General features: G+C 37.6%; 1 protein-coding gene across 1 annotated transcript in view; it reads left to right on the plus strand.

Moving 5' to 3' along the window:
• Positions 1-13,233, plus strand: part of LOC124612397 (transmembrane protein 214-B) — a 149,716-nt gene that overhangs the window by 95,547 nt on the left and 40,936 nt on the right. Inside the window, exon 9 of the mRNA XM_047140578.1 lies at positions 3,036-3,156. Coding sequence (XP_046996534.1) covers positions 3,036-3,156 — 121 coding nt within the window. The remainder of the gene's footprint in view (positions 1-3,035; positions 3,157-13,233) is intronic.

Raw genomic sequence — 13,233 nt, forward strand, 5'->3', positions numbered from 1 at the left:
TTCTCATGATACTCACACACTGATGTTACAGAAGAACTTGCTCGAAATTTAAACAAAGTTTGTCTAACTTCATCAAATTCATTGACATTTTTCAAGTTTTTTGAAACTGAACTGTAAACTGTTTCGTGACACACTTCACTTGCTATATGTCCAACAGAGCACTGTTCATCCATGTTATTGCATTCCAGTTATCTCTCAAAATTAATTACAAATTACACACAGAACAAAGCACATTCTGCGCTCTTGATGAAGTATGTACATTCACTCTAACAGAGGTTCGGATCAGACTGACTACAACAATGCCACTCCCAGCAGTAATGTACTTCTTTATTGACAACAAACTTAAATGTAAATGGGCATTTTTATTACCATAGAACAAAAGTGAAAGCTCCTGCTGTTTAATATTGCGTTATTGAAAATAAATAAACTAAATGAATATTGGATGATAGTGTTAACTATATATATAATCAATTAAATTGTATTACAATAAACCATTTCAATAGGAAACAGTCATAAGATCAGTTGTAGAGTAAAGTGAATATTTCCTTATTTTCAAAAATTCATATCTTTGTTCAGTCAGATATCAATGTTGAAATTTATACAGTACGTTGCTATCATATAGGTGTACAAACTGTGCAAAAAATCATATTTTTATATTCAGTTCCACTTGAGATAACTAAACCCAAACTTAACAAAAAAATGAAAATTTTCAAATTTCAAAATTCATAAAAAAATAGGGAAACATTTGTAAGTGTTCTTGCTCTATATGAGGCTAGTAGTGTACGATATCTCTGTAGGAAAAAAATAGATTCTCATAAATCACACCTTGTTTGTTATTTTTGGGCATAAAAAGTGGATTTTTGAAAATTTGGGTACCAAACTTTGGAGGTCATTTTGACTGGTTATTTTTGATTTAAGGGTATTTTGTGTAACAGACAATGATGTAGAGGACACTTTTCTAAAAACAATCATGTCAATTGCAATGTTGTAACTTAACCCAGTGCAGAGATATTCAAATTTGCACTAATGTCTCCAGACTGAAAAATTGTCGCACGCCTACAAATAAAAATGGCTGCCATCCAGTAATGGTGCAAGATAAATTATTTTAAAAAACTGTTTTGAACTTCTCAAATATAGAGCAATCACATATAAATAAATTAAGATATTTAAAAATGGTCAAGCAATCATCACTGGACCACTTCATATGGATTGACCCAATCATCAGAACAGTGTGTGTGTTATTTGTAATCTAGAACTGTCTTAATCTGTACCATTTTCTAAGGAAACTAGTGTTTAATGTAAGCACTACTCACTAGCAATTGTGTACTTATGACAAGTCCTAACACAGACAATTGGCTATTCAGACTGTGTAGCTCATCAAAGGTGTGTTGAAACCAGTGCAATGCACCGTCAATTATTTTGATGACAAAGTTTCTGTAGGAATGCAGTGGTTTTTTTTTCTAGTTGCTTTTTTTAATTGCTATCTAAAGTTTACCATTGTTTTACATATTAGTATTCTATCTAATAAGATTTCTTGAGGTCCATTACTCCCACATTGAAAAATTTTTACTCATTGTATTATTTTGATGCCTGCAGATATTAAAAAACTATTTGTATTCTATTGGTGGTAAAAAAGATGGTATGTATGTTTACATACATTCTCTGTAAACCACTGTACAGTGCCTGCCAGTGGGTGCTTTACTCCACTGTTAGTATTTCTGTTCCTGTTCCACTCACAGATAGAACGAGGGAAAAAAGACTGTCTAAAAGCCTCTGTATGAGCTCGAATTTCTCGCAGCTTACCTTTGTGGTCCTTGCACGAAATTTACATTGGTGACAGTAGAACCATTCTGCAGTCAGCCTCAAATGCTGATTCTCTAAATTTCTGGAATAGTGCCTCGCAAAAAGAGCATCATCTTTCCTCCTGGGATATCCATTGCAGTGCGAGAAGCAACTCCTTAATACTTGCGTGCTGAACTAACATACTGGTACAAATTCAGCAATACATCTCTGAATTGCTTTTATGTCTTCCTTTAATCTGACCTGGTGGGGATCCCAAACACTCAAACAGTAGTCAAAAATGGTTCGCACTATTATTCTGTATGTCATAACTTCTATGGATTTGCTACACTTTCCTAATATTCTCCCAGTAATACGAAGTCGAGTAGTCACCTTCCTTATTGCCAACCTGACTTTCACATTCAATTTCATATTTAAGATTATACCTAGATAATTAATCGCTGTGGCTGTGTCAAGGTGCACCCTACTAATGCTGTATTCAAGTGTTAACAGGATTATTTTTCCTACTCATCTGCATTAACTTGCATTTTTCTACATTTAGAGCTTGCTGCCATTCATCACACCAACTAGAAATTTTGTCTAAGTCATCTTGTATACTCCTACAGTCACTCAGCATATGCTTGGTTTGTGACAGTATAAATTGGAGCCCTTTACTCAACATGAATAAAGCACATAGCATTTGTACCTTATAAAAAATAAAAATAGTAAGTGTAACCACACACAGTATAATTGAGTGATTGGCAGGCTTATAAACATGACTGAAATAATTTCTAGGTCTTTGGACAGTGCCTTTCCTTACAGATAACATTTTTTGTTAATGTTCTGAATATTTGATGTTAATCATTCATTAACTACACATGTTTAGTTTAGTCAATAGCTGTTTGTAAAGAAGCATCTCCCTCTATTGAAACAGATAACAAGTGGCAGTTGCTTTCATATGTTTACTGTGGACAAGGTAGACAAGTCACAGCTCCACCAATGAAATGAGTGAAACGAGCATTAAAGTACAAAAGTTGAATAAAACTCCAAATAATAATTCATTTAATATGGACAATATTATCATTATAACTAAATTAATTCACAGTAGGGTTTGGTTGTTCTTAAACTAAATTATATACCCAGTAGAGAACTACAGTTGCTTCTTTCGAAATGTTGGTGACCTGTCCTCTTGTTAATTTGACATATTCAAAAAGTGCACACCTGTAATATGTAATAAAAGTACTTTGTTGTTTCAGGAACTTCAACAAAAAATGACAGTAAAAAGATCATTTCCATATGGCCTCGGGTGTTTGGTTCTTATTGCAGCCATTGGAGCTCTAACAGCCTATGATGTGAAGCGACATGGCACATTTAAGTGTAAGTTGCTGTTTCCCTTAATATGAAGCCACTTCAGTTGTTATCCATTGCACAGTTTATTTTAAGAGCTATGTAGTGCCCCTCCCATCTTGTTTGTGTGACAGACAAATTCCATCTTTCTCCTTTATGCATCATGTAATCTGCCAGATTATAAACCAAACATTGCTGTACTGAGTTACTTTCAGGAATCTATGGCGCTGATGTGAATCAGGTTGAGCTTATACGAAACACATGGTATTTTCTTAATTATATTTTCCAGTTCCAGATTCTGCTCGCATCTTTTGCTCCAGATATCCAGCTAATGTTCACGTTTACTTTACGTACAACTTCTACAAACATTCACATTTTCCGTCAGAAAATAATGACAGATTTGCGGGAATATAAACACATTATAATGTCCAAGCTGAGGGAGTCTCTTACTGATGAATGATCATGGCAACGGAGCCTTTAAAATGCCAAAATAACATTGCTTTCAATAGCTACTTTTGGAGACTGGGAGTCCTGTAAGAAATAAAGGTGTTATTTTCATCAGTGAAAATGCTTTTCTACTTCATTGTTTTGTGAGCCACTTGAGTTTTTATACAATGCTCTATTAGGAAAAGAAGAATTAAATGGTTTCATTAGGTTGTTCATATCCCTTATGAATGTTTCTGTTGGCTTAATTTCCCTGAAAAATTTTGTGTTCTTAGTTACTAAGTTTACTGAGCAACTGCAGAGCTAAGGGTTAATCTTAAGTATAGTTGTTGAAATGGTGTCGGACCCAAGTGAGTGTAAGTTAACTTGTGGCAAAGTTTCAATCCAGCAAATCTGGGGAATTGTCCTGTTGATCAATTTGTCAATAAAAATTATAATTTTTAATCTCCGTAATAACCAATACCATGTTTTACAGACTGTAAGATGCTATGGACTATAAGATTTGCCTTAATTTTTAAGCAGTTTTTGTTTTAAAAATTATATTTTTACCATTTTTATTATTAGATTGCAAAGACAGGCTAAAAAAGTTGTTAATTTATAAAATCCCTGAAAATCATTATCTGAGTCTTCTTCTTCGTCTTTTTTGTGATCGCTGTTGTCCTCTTCATGTGTAAGATGGTCTTCACTGCCATTAAGAGGGTTACTTATGCCACACTTCTTGAAGGATTTAACAGTAATGTCTTCTCTCACTCTAGACCACGACTATTTTGTCCACTGACACACTCGTTTGACTGTAGGTACTAACAAATATTTCAATGAAAGATCACTGGCATTATAAACTGCAGTGACTCCTCACAGGCTAGACAGTGTTGTGGATTTGTGATGGCAGAGTGGGAGGGAGATAGTGTTAGCAAGCTTGTAAATTCCTGCAACTCATGTTCGTCGCATCAGTGCACTGCTGCTGCCAGTTGAATCCTGTGTTGCCAGATAGAAATAGGTTTCCTGTGCCATTGAATATGTGGTCATTTTTGAGACAGGCTGGAATTTTAAATCAAGCACTGGACATTTTTATATTGATTTTGAGTAAAAGACTCGCCGTAATTTTGGCGGAAATTTTTCAAAGGGAAAAAGTGTGTATTATAGTCCGTAAAATATGCTATATAAAATTTATCACAAAATTATTCCTTATGCACTTTGTTACATGAATGGCATTTGAAAATACGATATTTTTCTGGTTTCATCAATTAGATTCAGTATGGAGCAAGTATCTTCATTTTTTCCCCCACTAATTCCAGACCCTTTTATTCGATTGACTGCCATCAGAAGTGAATGCAGTAATTCTTGTTCCGGCTTGCTCTAGCTGGGTAATCACTGGTATCCATATCTGTGAGATGTCTCCAAGAATTGTGTTGTGACTTGCATACACAGCAGCAGGCTGAATCCAGTAAGGCACCAGAGAAGCAAATATAAATGCTGAAGCATGAGTTAAAAGTTTATTCTTACAATTATCTGGAGTACTCACCTCTGTGTTAAAGAAACCATCACTTTCAGCAAAGTGTTTCTGAACTGCAGTACTTTATGGAGTTTAACTTTCTATAAAATAAGCTCACCTACACACCTATATTTGAAACTTCCTGGCAGATTAAAACTGTGCACTGGACTGGGGCTTGAACCTGTGACCTCTGTGTTTCATGGGCAATTGCTCTGCTAGACTAGCTGTGAATCATGCATGGATAGCTTGGACAGCAGACAACTTTCCTGCGAAAGACAAAGGTCGCAAGTTTGTGTCCCTGTCTGGAACACTGTCTTAATCTCCTATGAAGTTTCAGATTACCTCTGCGGAGTGAAAATTCATTCTAGAAGTACAGCTAAGGTTTTTCATTGTGTTCTTCCCAAAAAATAATTTCCAGTTGCTTCCACAGCATTTGTAATTCTTTATGGGCATTTGAGTACTACTTCAAAATTTCTGAAATGATTTTCTGAAGGAATTGGTAACATGTTCAAACAATGTCTATACTCTTTTGGTGACTTAATTTTTAAGAGTATGTTGTCTAGAAGAAACTCCTTATGGCACATAACTTATCTGGTTTTCAGTGTGCTTTTGTTTAACATTGTGTCAGTTACTGTTTTCTGTTTCTTACTGTGTTTGGAATGATCTAGGAGATCTAATTTAGAGGTCATAAATTTTTCAGCTGAGAGCTGCTTTTGCAATAGACTGAATTTGGCATTCAGTGTTCTTACTGTGTTATGCAATTATGCAACCTCCATTTTACTTCAGTGTTCTTTTTAATGAAACTACTGGTGCATCCGGTATTGATTTGTTCTATGTGTTTTCCTGCACAGAACATTGCCAGGCACGATAAGTTCTTCTTATTTACCTCCTTCCCAGTCACAATTACTCTTTTGCGAGTGTTTTAGTGGTGATTTTTTTGCATGTTATTTTGGACAGAAATTTCGGTAAACTGCAAAATAAATTAAGAATAACTCCTGCATTTACAGATCATCTCTGTCTTGGAGTTTCAACTTGTTTTTCGTTGATGATAGACATGCCTCTTTTTGTAATTAGCTCCTCTCTGGAATATGAATTGTATACAAAAACCATTGTGTGTAATTTCTGTCTTTTCAAGGAATTTCACTCAGCCATTTTAAAAATAGTACTTCATTTTCTGTAGGACAAAAAAAAAAAACTTCAGTTGTTCTTTCTACGTAGCCAAATGATCACACTCCTTAAAATATTAGTAATTAGGAAGTCCTCTAACACCACTTTATCACTGCAGCCTTCAACTCTTCATTGTTCACACACAACACTGTAAGCAAACTCACAAAACACACACATACAACACCAGCATAAACTGTCCTATAAAGGAGAATCGTGTCAAGTTGTCTACATCTACATTTATACCCCGCAAGCCACCCAATGGTGTGTGGCGGAGGGCACTTTACGTGCCACTGTCATTACCTCCCTTTCCAGTTCCAGTTGCGTATGGTTCGCGGGAAGAACGACTGCCAGAAAGCCTCCGTGCGCGCTCGAATCCCTCTAATTTTACATTTGTGATCTCCTCGGGAGGTATAAGTAGGGGAAGCAATATATTCGATACCTCATCCAGAAACGCACCCTCTCGAAACCTGGACAGCAAGCTACACCGTGATGCAGAGCACCTCTCTTGCAGAGTCTGCCACTGGAGTTTGCTAAACATCTCCGTAATGCTATCACACTTACCAAATAACCCTGTGACGAAACGTGCCGCTCTTCTTTGTATCTTCTCTATCTCCTCTGTCAACCCGACCTAGTACGGATCCCACACTGATGACCAATAGTCAAGTATAGGTCGAACGAGTGTTTTGTAAGCCACCACCTTTGTTGATGGACTACATTTTCTAAGGACTCTCCCAATGAATCTCAACCTGATACCACCCGCCTTACCAACTATTAATTTTATATGATCATTCCACTTCAAATCGTTCCGCACGCATACTCCCACATATTTTACAGAAGTAACTGCTACCAGTGTTTGTTCCGCTATCATATAATCATACAATAAAGGATCCTTCTTTCTATGTATTTGCAATACATTACATTTGTCTATGTTAAGGGTCAGTTGCCACCCCCTGCACCAAGTGCCTATCCGCTGCAGATCTTCCTGCATTTCACTACAATTTTCTAATGCTGCTACTTCTCTGTATACTACAGCATCATCCGCGAAGAGCCGCATGGAACTTCTGACACTATCTACTAGGTCATTTATATATATTGTGAAAAGCAATGGTCCCATAACACTCCCCTGTGGCACACCAGAGTTTACTTTAACATCTGTAGACATCTCTCCATTGAGAACAACATGCTGTGTTCTGCTTGCTAAAAAGTCTTCAATAAAGCCACACAGCTGATCTGGTATTTCGTAGGGTCTTACTTTGTATATCTGGCGACAGTGCAGAACTCTATCAAACGCCTTCCGGAAGTCAAGGAAAATAGCATCTACCTGGGAGCCTGTATCTAATATTTTCTGGGTCTCGTGAACAAATAAACCGAGTTGGGTCTCACACGATCGCTGTTTCCGGAATCCATGTTGATTCCTACAGATTAGATTCTGGGTTTCCAGAAACGACATGATACATGAGCAAAAAACATGTTCTAAAATTGTACAACAGATCGACGTAAGAGATATAGGTCTATAGTTTTGCGCATCTGCTTGACGACCCTTCTTGAAGACTGGGACTACCTGTGCTCTTTTCCAATCATTTGGAACCTTCCGTTCCTCTAGAGACTTGCGGTACATGGCTGTTAGAAGGGGGGGCAAGTTCTTTCGCGTACTCTTTGTAGAATCGAATTGGTATCCCGTCAGGTCCAGTCGACTTTGCTCTGTTGAGTGATTCCAGTCGCTTTTCTGTTCCTTGGACACTTATTTCGATGTCAGCCATTTTTTCGTTTGTGCGAGGATTTAGAGAAGGAACTGCAGTGTGGTATTCCTCTGTGAAACAGCTTTGGAAAAAGGTGTTTAGTATTTCCACTTTACGCGTGTCATCCTCTGTTTCAATGCCATCATCATCCCGGAGTGTCTGGATATGCTGTTTCGAGCCACTTAATTTAACGTAAGACCAGAACTTTCTAGGATTTTCTGTCAAGTCGGTACATAGAATTTTACTTTCGAATTCACTGAACGCTTCACATCCTTACGCTAACTTTGACATTGTTTAGCTTCTGTTTGTCTGAGAGGTTTTGGCTGTGTTTAAACTTGCAGTGAAGCTCTCTTTGCTTTCGCAGTAGTTTCCGAACTTTGTTGTTGAACCACGGTGGGTTTTTCCCCATCCCTCACAGTTTTACTCGGCACGTACCTGTCTAAAACGCATTTTACGATTGCCTTGAACTTTTTCCGTAAACACTCAACATTGTCAGTGTCGGAACAGAAATTTTCGCTTGGATCTGTTAGGTAGTCTGAAATCTGCCTTCTATTACTCTTGCTAAGCAGATAAACCATCCTCCCTTTTTTATATTCCTATTTACTTCCATATTCAGGTATGCTGCAACGGCCTTATGATCACTGATTCCCTGTTCTGTGCTTACGGAGTCGAAAAGTTCGGGTCTGTTTGTTATCAGTAGGTCCAAGATGTTATCTCCATGAGTCGGTTCTCTGTTTAATTGCTCGAGGTAATTTTCGGATAGTTCTCTCAGTATAATGTCACTCGATGCTCTGTCCCTACCACCTGTCCTAAACATCTGAGTGTCCCAGTCTATATCTGGCAAATTGAAATCTCCACCTAAGACTATAACATGCTGAGAAAATTTATGTGAAATGTATTCCAGATTTTTCTCAGTTGTTCTGCCACTAATGCTGCTGAGTCGGGAGGTCAGTATAAGGAGCCAATTATTAACCTAGCTCGGTTGTTGAGTGTAACCTCCACCCATAATAATTCACAAGAACTATCCACTTCTACTTCACTACAGGATAAACTACTACTAACAGCGACAAACACGCCACCACCGGTTACATGCAGTCTATCCTTTCTAAATACCGTCTGTGCCTTTGTAAAAATTTCGGCAGAATTTATCTCTGGCTTCATCCAGCTTTCTGTACCTATAACGATTTCAGCTACGGTGCTTTCTATCAGCGCTTGAAGATCCGGTACTTTACCTATGCAGCTTCGACAGTTTACAATAACAATACCGATTGCTGCTTGGTCCCCGCATGTCCTGACTTTGCTCCGCACCCTTTGAGGCTGTTGCCCTTTCTGTACTTGCCCGAGGCCATCTGACCTAAACCCGCCCAGTCCACGCCACACAACCCCTGCTACCCGTGTAGCCACCTGCTGCGTGTAGTGGACTCCTGACCTATCCAGCGAAACAATGCAACTGCAACAATGCTGCTCGTAGTTTGTGGGCATGCCACTTGTCATATGCTATGTATGTTAACGTGGGGGAAGGCAATATATTTCCTCTCTTCTAGTTGCTCAAGTGAATTTTTCACTTTGTTACAGACATTTGTTTTTAAAGGATAAGAATATGGAAACTCTTAACCAGCCATTATTTATCTCCACTCTACTTAAGCATGTAAGTTGTACCTTTAGGACTAGACATTGTACCTGTTGCCTTTGTCCATATTGCCATTACTTACCATATACTGTTCATTTGGCTGCATCTTACTGATGGTTGCATTGTCTACATGTTGGTTGAACCTGCTTGATGTTGTCTTTAACTTGTGACGTAATGATGATGTGACATCATGCATGGGAAAAGAATATTTATTTTGCTTTTATATTGTTATTAGGATGTCAGATATGGTGACAGGCAGATCTGTAAATAGCCTGACGTATAGGTTTGGTAAGAAGATGAAAGTTTGTTTGTGAAGTTAGTTAATTTGATGTCATATGTATAGTTCGTGTCATCACAAGGATGTCGTCTGTGTGATGAAAGATCACATATTAGTTATGTGGAACACATTATCAGAAATACTGAGCTGATTCCATTGTAACGATTTAATCCTTTCAGGTCCTTATTCTTAGATACTAAGGATGCGTGTGTTGTAAGCAGTGATCCCTAATGCCTGAACAAATGCATGTGTTGGTATATGTTTTTTGGGAGTCTAAATTATTTGTGGCAAGCCTCAGTTCCATTATTACTGGAAGTGAAATATAGATCGATCATTATGACTCAAATCAAACACACAAACGGTGTGGCAGCCACTCAGTTCACAATAGTTGGACATCATAATGGTTCATTGTTCAACGAAAGTTACAGTAAATTTTTTCTTGAACTGCATATAGGTTGCACAGTGGTAATACACAGGAACGGTATTCAGGAACAGCTGTTCAGATCCAAATTTGGCCATCTAGATTTAGGTTTTGCATAAGGATCCTGTCAGGGACAGTTAGGAGATTCTGAACACAACTCATGAATATGCACAGAACTAATGTGTGTGCAAAAACAGAGACCTTGCTCCCCACCCCCTACCTCAAAACATACTCACAAACCAACTTACTATCCATATTTGGCCGCAGGAAGAAACTAAATGTATGCCACACCATAGAGTCAGCAACTGCAGTAAAGAGTGAAAGATTCACTCTGGAAACTATCCCCCCAATGGCTAAGCCATTTCACCACAATATAGTTTCTTCTGTGAGTGCTAGTACAGTGAGATGCGCAGGAGAGTTTCTGTGAACTTCTTAAGATATGGGACAGGTACTGGCAAAAGGATGTGTTGTGTGTCATGTCTGTATAATTCAGTCAGTAAAAGCATTGGCTGTGAAAGGCAAGGTTCCTTCTTCATTTCCTGGTCTGGTACACAGTTTTAATCAGCTATTAATTTTCATTTGGACTTTTTGGTGCTCTGCTGCCACAGGTGTAATGTGAATAAAGCCTAATTCATCTACTTCTTAAGGAAAAATTTGAATACTATCAAACTAAATGGTCAAGCAATAAGACTTTGATGCATCTGGACCTGGTACAAAGGACAAAGATTCAGAGGATTCTGATTTGGAAATATTGTCCTCAGTGCTCAGCTACTTAAACATGCGTAACAAATACAGGTGACACTACAAGCACAAATTGAGTCTAATCTTTCTCAAAGTGTAAGTAATGAGATTTTTTAAATATATGCGCTAACTCTTAGAAAAAATTTGAATCATTGTGTAGGGGCATATAAATGAACAGTATAATCTGGATGGATGAAATTAAATACCTGATGAGTTCACATAATAACTGGGAGTATAACTGAAAAATCAGACACAAGGACAGAGACGTTGGAATGCAGGATTAATGATAGTATTGGGCTGTGCAAGCTTCTGAGGTATTAAATGAAAAGAAGTGAAAATGAAATTAATGGATTAATGATAGTATTGGGCTGTGCAAGCTTCTGAGGTATTAAATGAAAAGAAGTGAAAATGAAATTAATGCTAACTACTTTAAGGAAGAGACAGTAGGAAATGGGGGACAGTGAGAGAAAAATAATTTAAAAAAGCAACATAGTGATTGTGAACTGTCTTCAACTTAAATGGATCTCCATTTCTTTTTACTTGCATAATATCATCATTTCTGTGGATGTAATATCAAATCATATTTTGTTGAAATTGGGAGTATCACTGCTTAAAGTTAACTTCGTCTTGTTGACTTCTCAAAACAGGTATGTTAGATCACAGCTTTTAATAACTGTTTTGCACAAAGGAGAATTGGAAACTAGACTGCCTTGGTTCTTAAAAAATGGTTAAATAGTTAAATGCTACTTTGTTTTTTGCAAGTTGATTGCCATGTACTTTTGATTTGGTCTAATAGTCCGTTAACCACCATTTAAAGGTTGTGTGTGCACAGAAAAATCAATTAGATAATACTTCCAGTCTGATTTTTTTTTCTATTTTAAATCGTTATGAAAGCTTGAACAACATGAAGATCGGGCCAGAAATGCATTGGTAGAGAAACCCCATGTAATATACAAATTTATAATTCGTACTGTGATTTCAAAAGACATTGGTTTTTTCCTTACGAATTTCATGGACGACACACGAGAACTGCTGTTAATGATAAAAAACATTGCTGCCATTTGAACAGTGCTTGAAGAAGATTGGCAGCCATCTTACGAATTTATTCGAGCAACATGAGCATTGGCACAAGTCAAGTACAAAACATTTACATCAGTAGGTAGATGTAAGAAAATGTTATCAGTGGGTTCCACCCAAAACTGACTCTTAGTCATAAACAGCGACACATTGATGGGTGTGGAAAAAATTTTGAGAGGGCACTTCAAATTTGGTTTGGAATATCGTTACTGGTGGCGAATCTTGAATTTTCTGTTAACATCCTTAAAAGAAAAGTCAGCTGGCTCATGTGTGTTTGAAACAGAACCTAAGATGAAATATCCTGTGATTAATTAATTCATGTACCTTTGGCTCACACATTTAGAGTTTAGTGAAGGACATGATGAAAATAAAATACAGAAGTCAATATCACTTTGGAAAGTCCCATTGTATTTCTCCATTATGTCATTACCGATTTCAGTGTGTGTGTGTGTGTGTGTGTGTGTGTGTGTGTGTGTGTGTGTTTGAGAGAGAGAGAGAGAGAGAGAGGAGGGCCTCTGATAACGTTGAAGTATACCCTGTTACTGATGTCAGTGAAGTGCATCTGAGACCACTAATGGTCTATGATTAAAGCTGGAAGGCCCAGGTGTGCCTGCAGTGCTGCTTCAGAACAAAAGGATGCGTGACTGTGACTGTGATGGTTTGAATGACACATTGGACAAATACATTGGCGACAGATCCGAGTGATATTGGCAGTGAATTGCGGTACTTGCTGCCAGTTGTCAGGTTCCTCCCCCTGTAGAAACAAGAGGTGTAGTTGAGCCTCCTGGCAGTACCTGCATTCTGATCCTTCTGTATTGCAATAAATAACCTGTGATGTAACTTAAGTTTCCCACTGAGATATTGGCAGTCTTTGACAGTGCTACGCAGTCACATCTCATGAGCTATTCGTTCAATTTAAAGTTGTTCGGGACTTTTTGTGTTTTCGTAATTGTCTTTCTCACTTCATTTTTGCACAAAGGGAGAGTCTTGTTATGAATGTAGACAGATGTTGTTTCGTCAGCCATTGAATTTTCTCTGTTCAAGAGTTACCATCTTGTCAGGGCCTGACCCAAAAATTGTGTTAATTGTATGTAATTATATTAATTCATTCTCAGAAAT

Source organism: Schistocerca americana, chromosome 4 (genome assembly GCF_021461395.2).
Source record: "Schistocerca americana isolate TAMUIC-IGC-003095 chromosome 4, iqSchAmer2.1, whole genome shotgun sequence".
Taxonomy (NCBI): domain Eukaryota; kingdom Metazoa; phylum Arthropoda; class Insecta; order Orthoptera; family Acrididae; genus Schistocerca; species Schistocerca americana.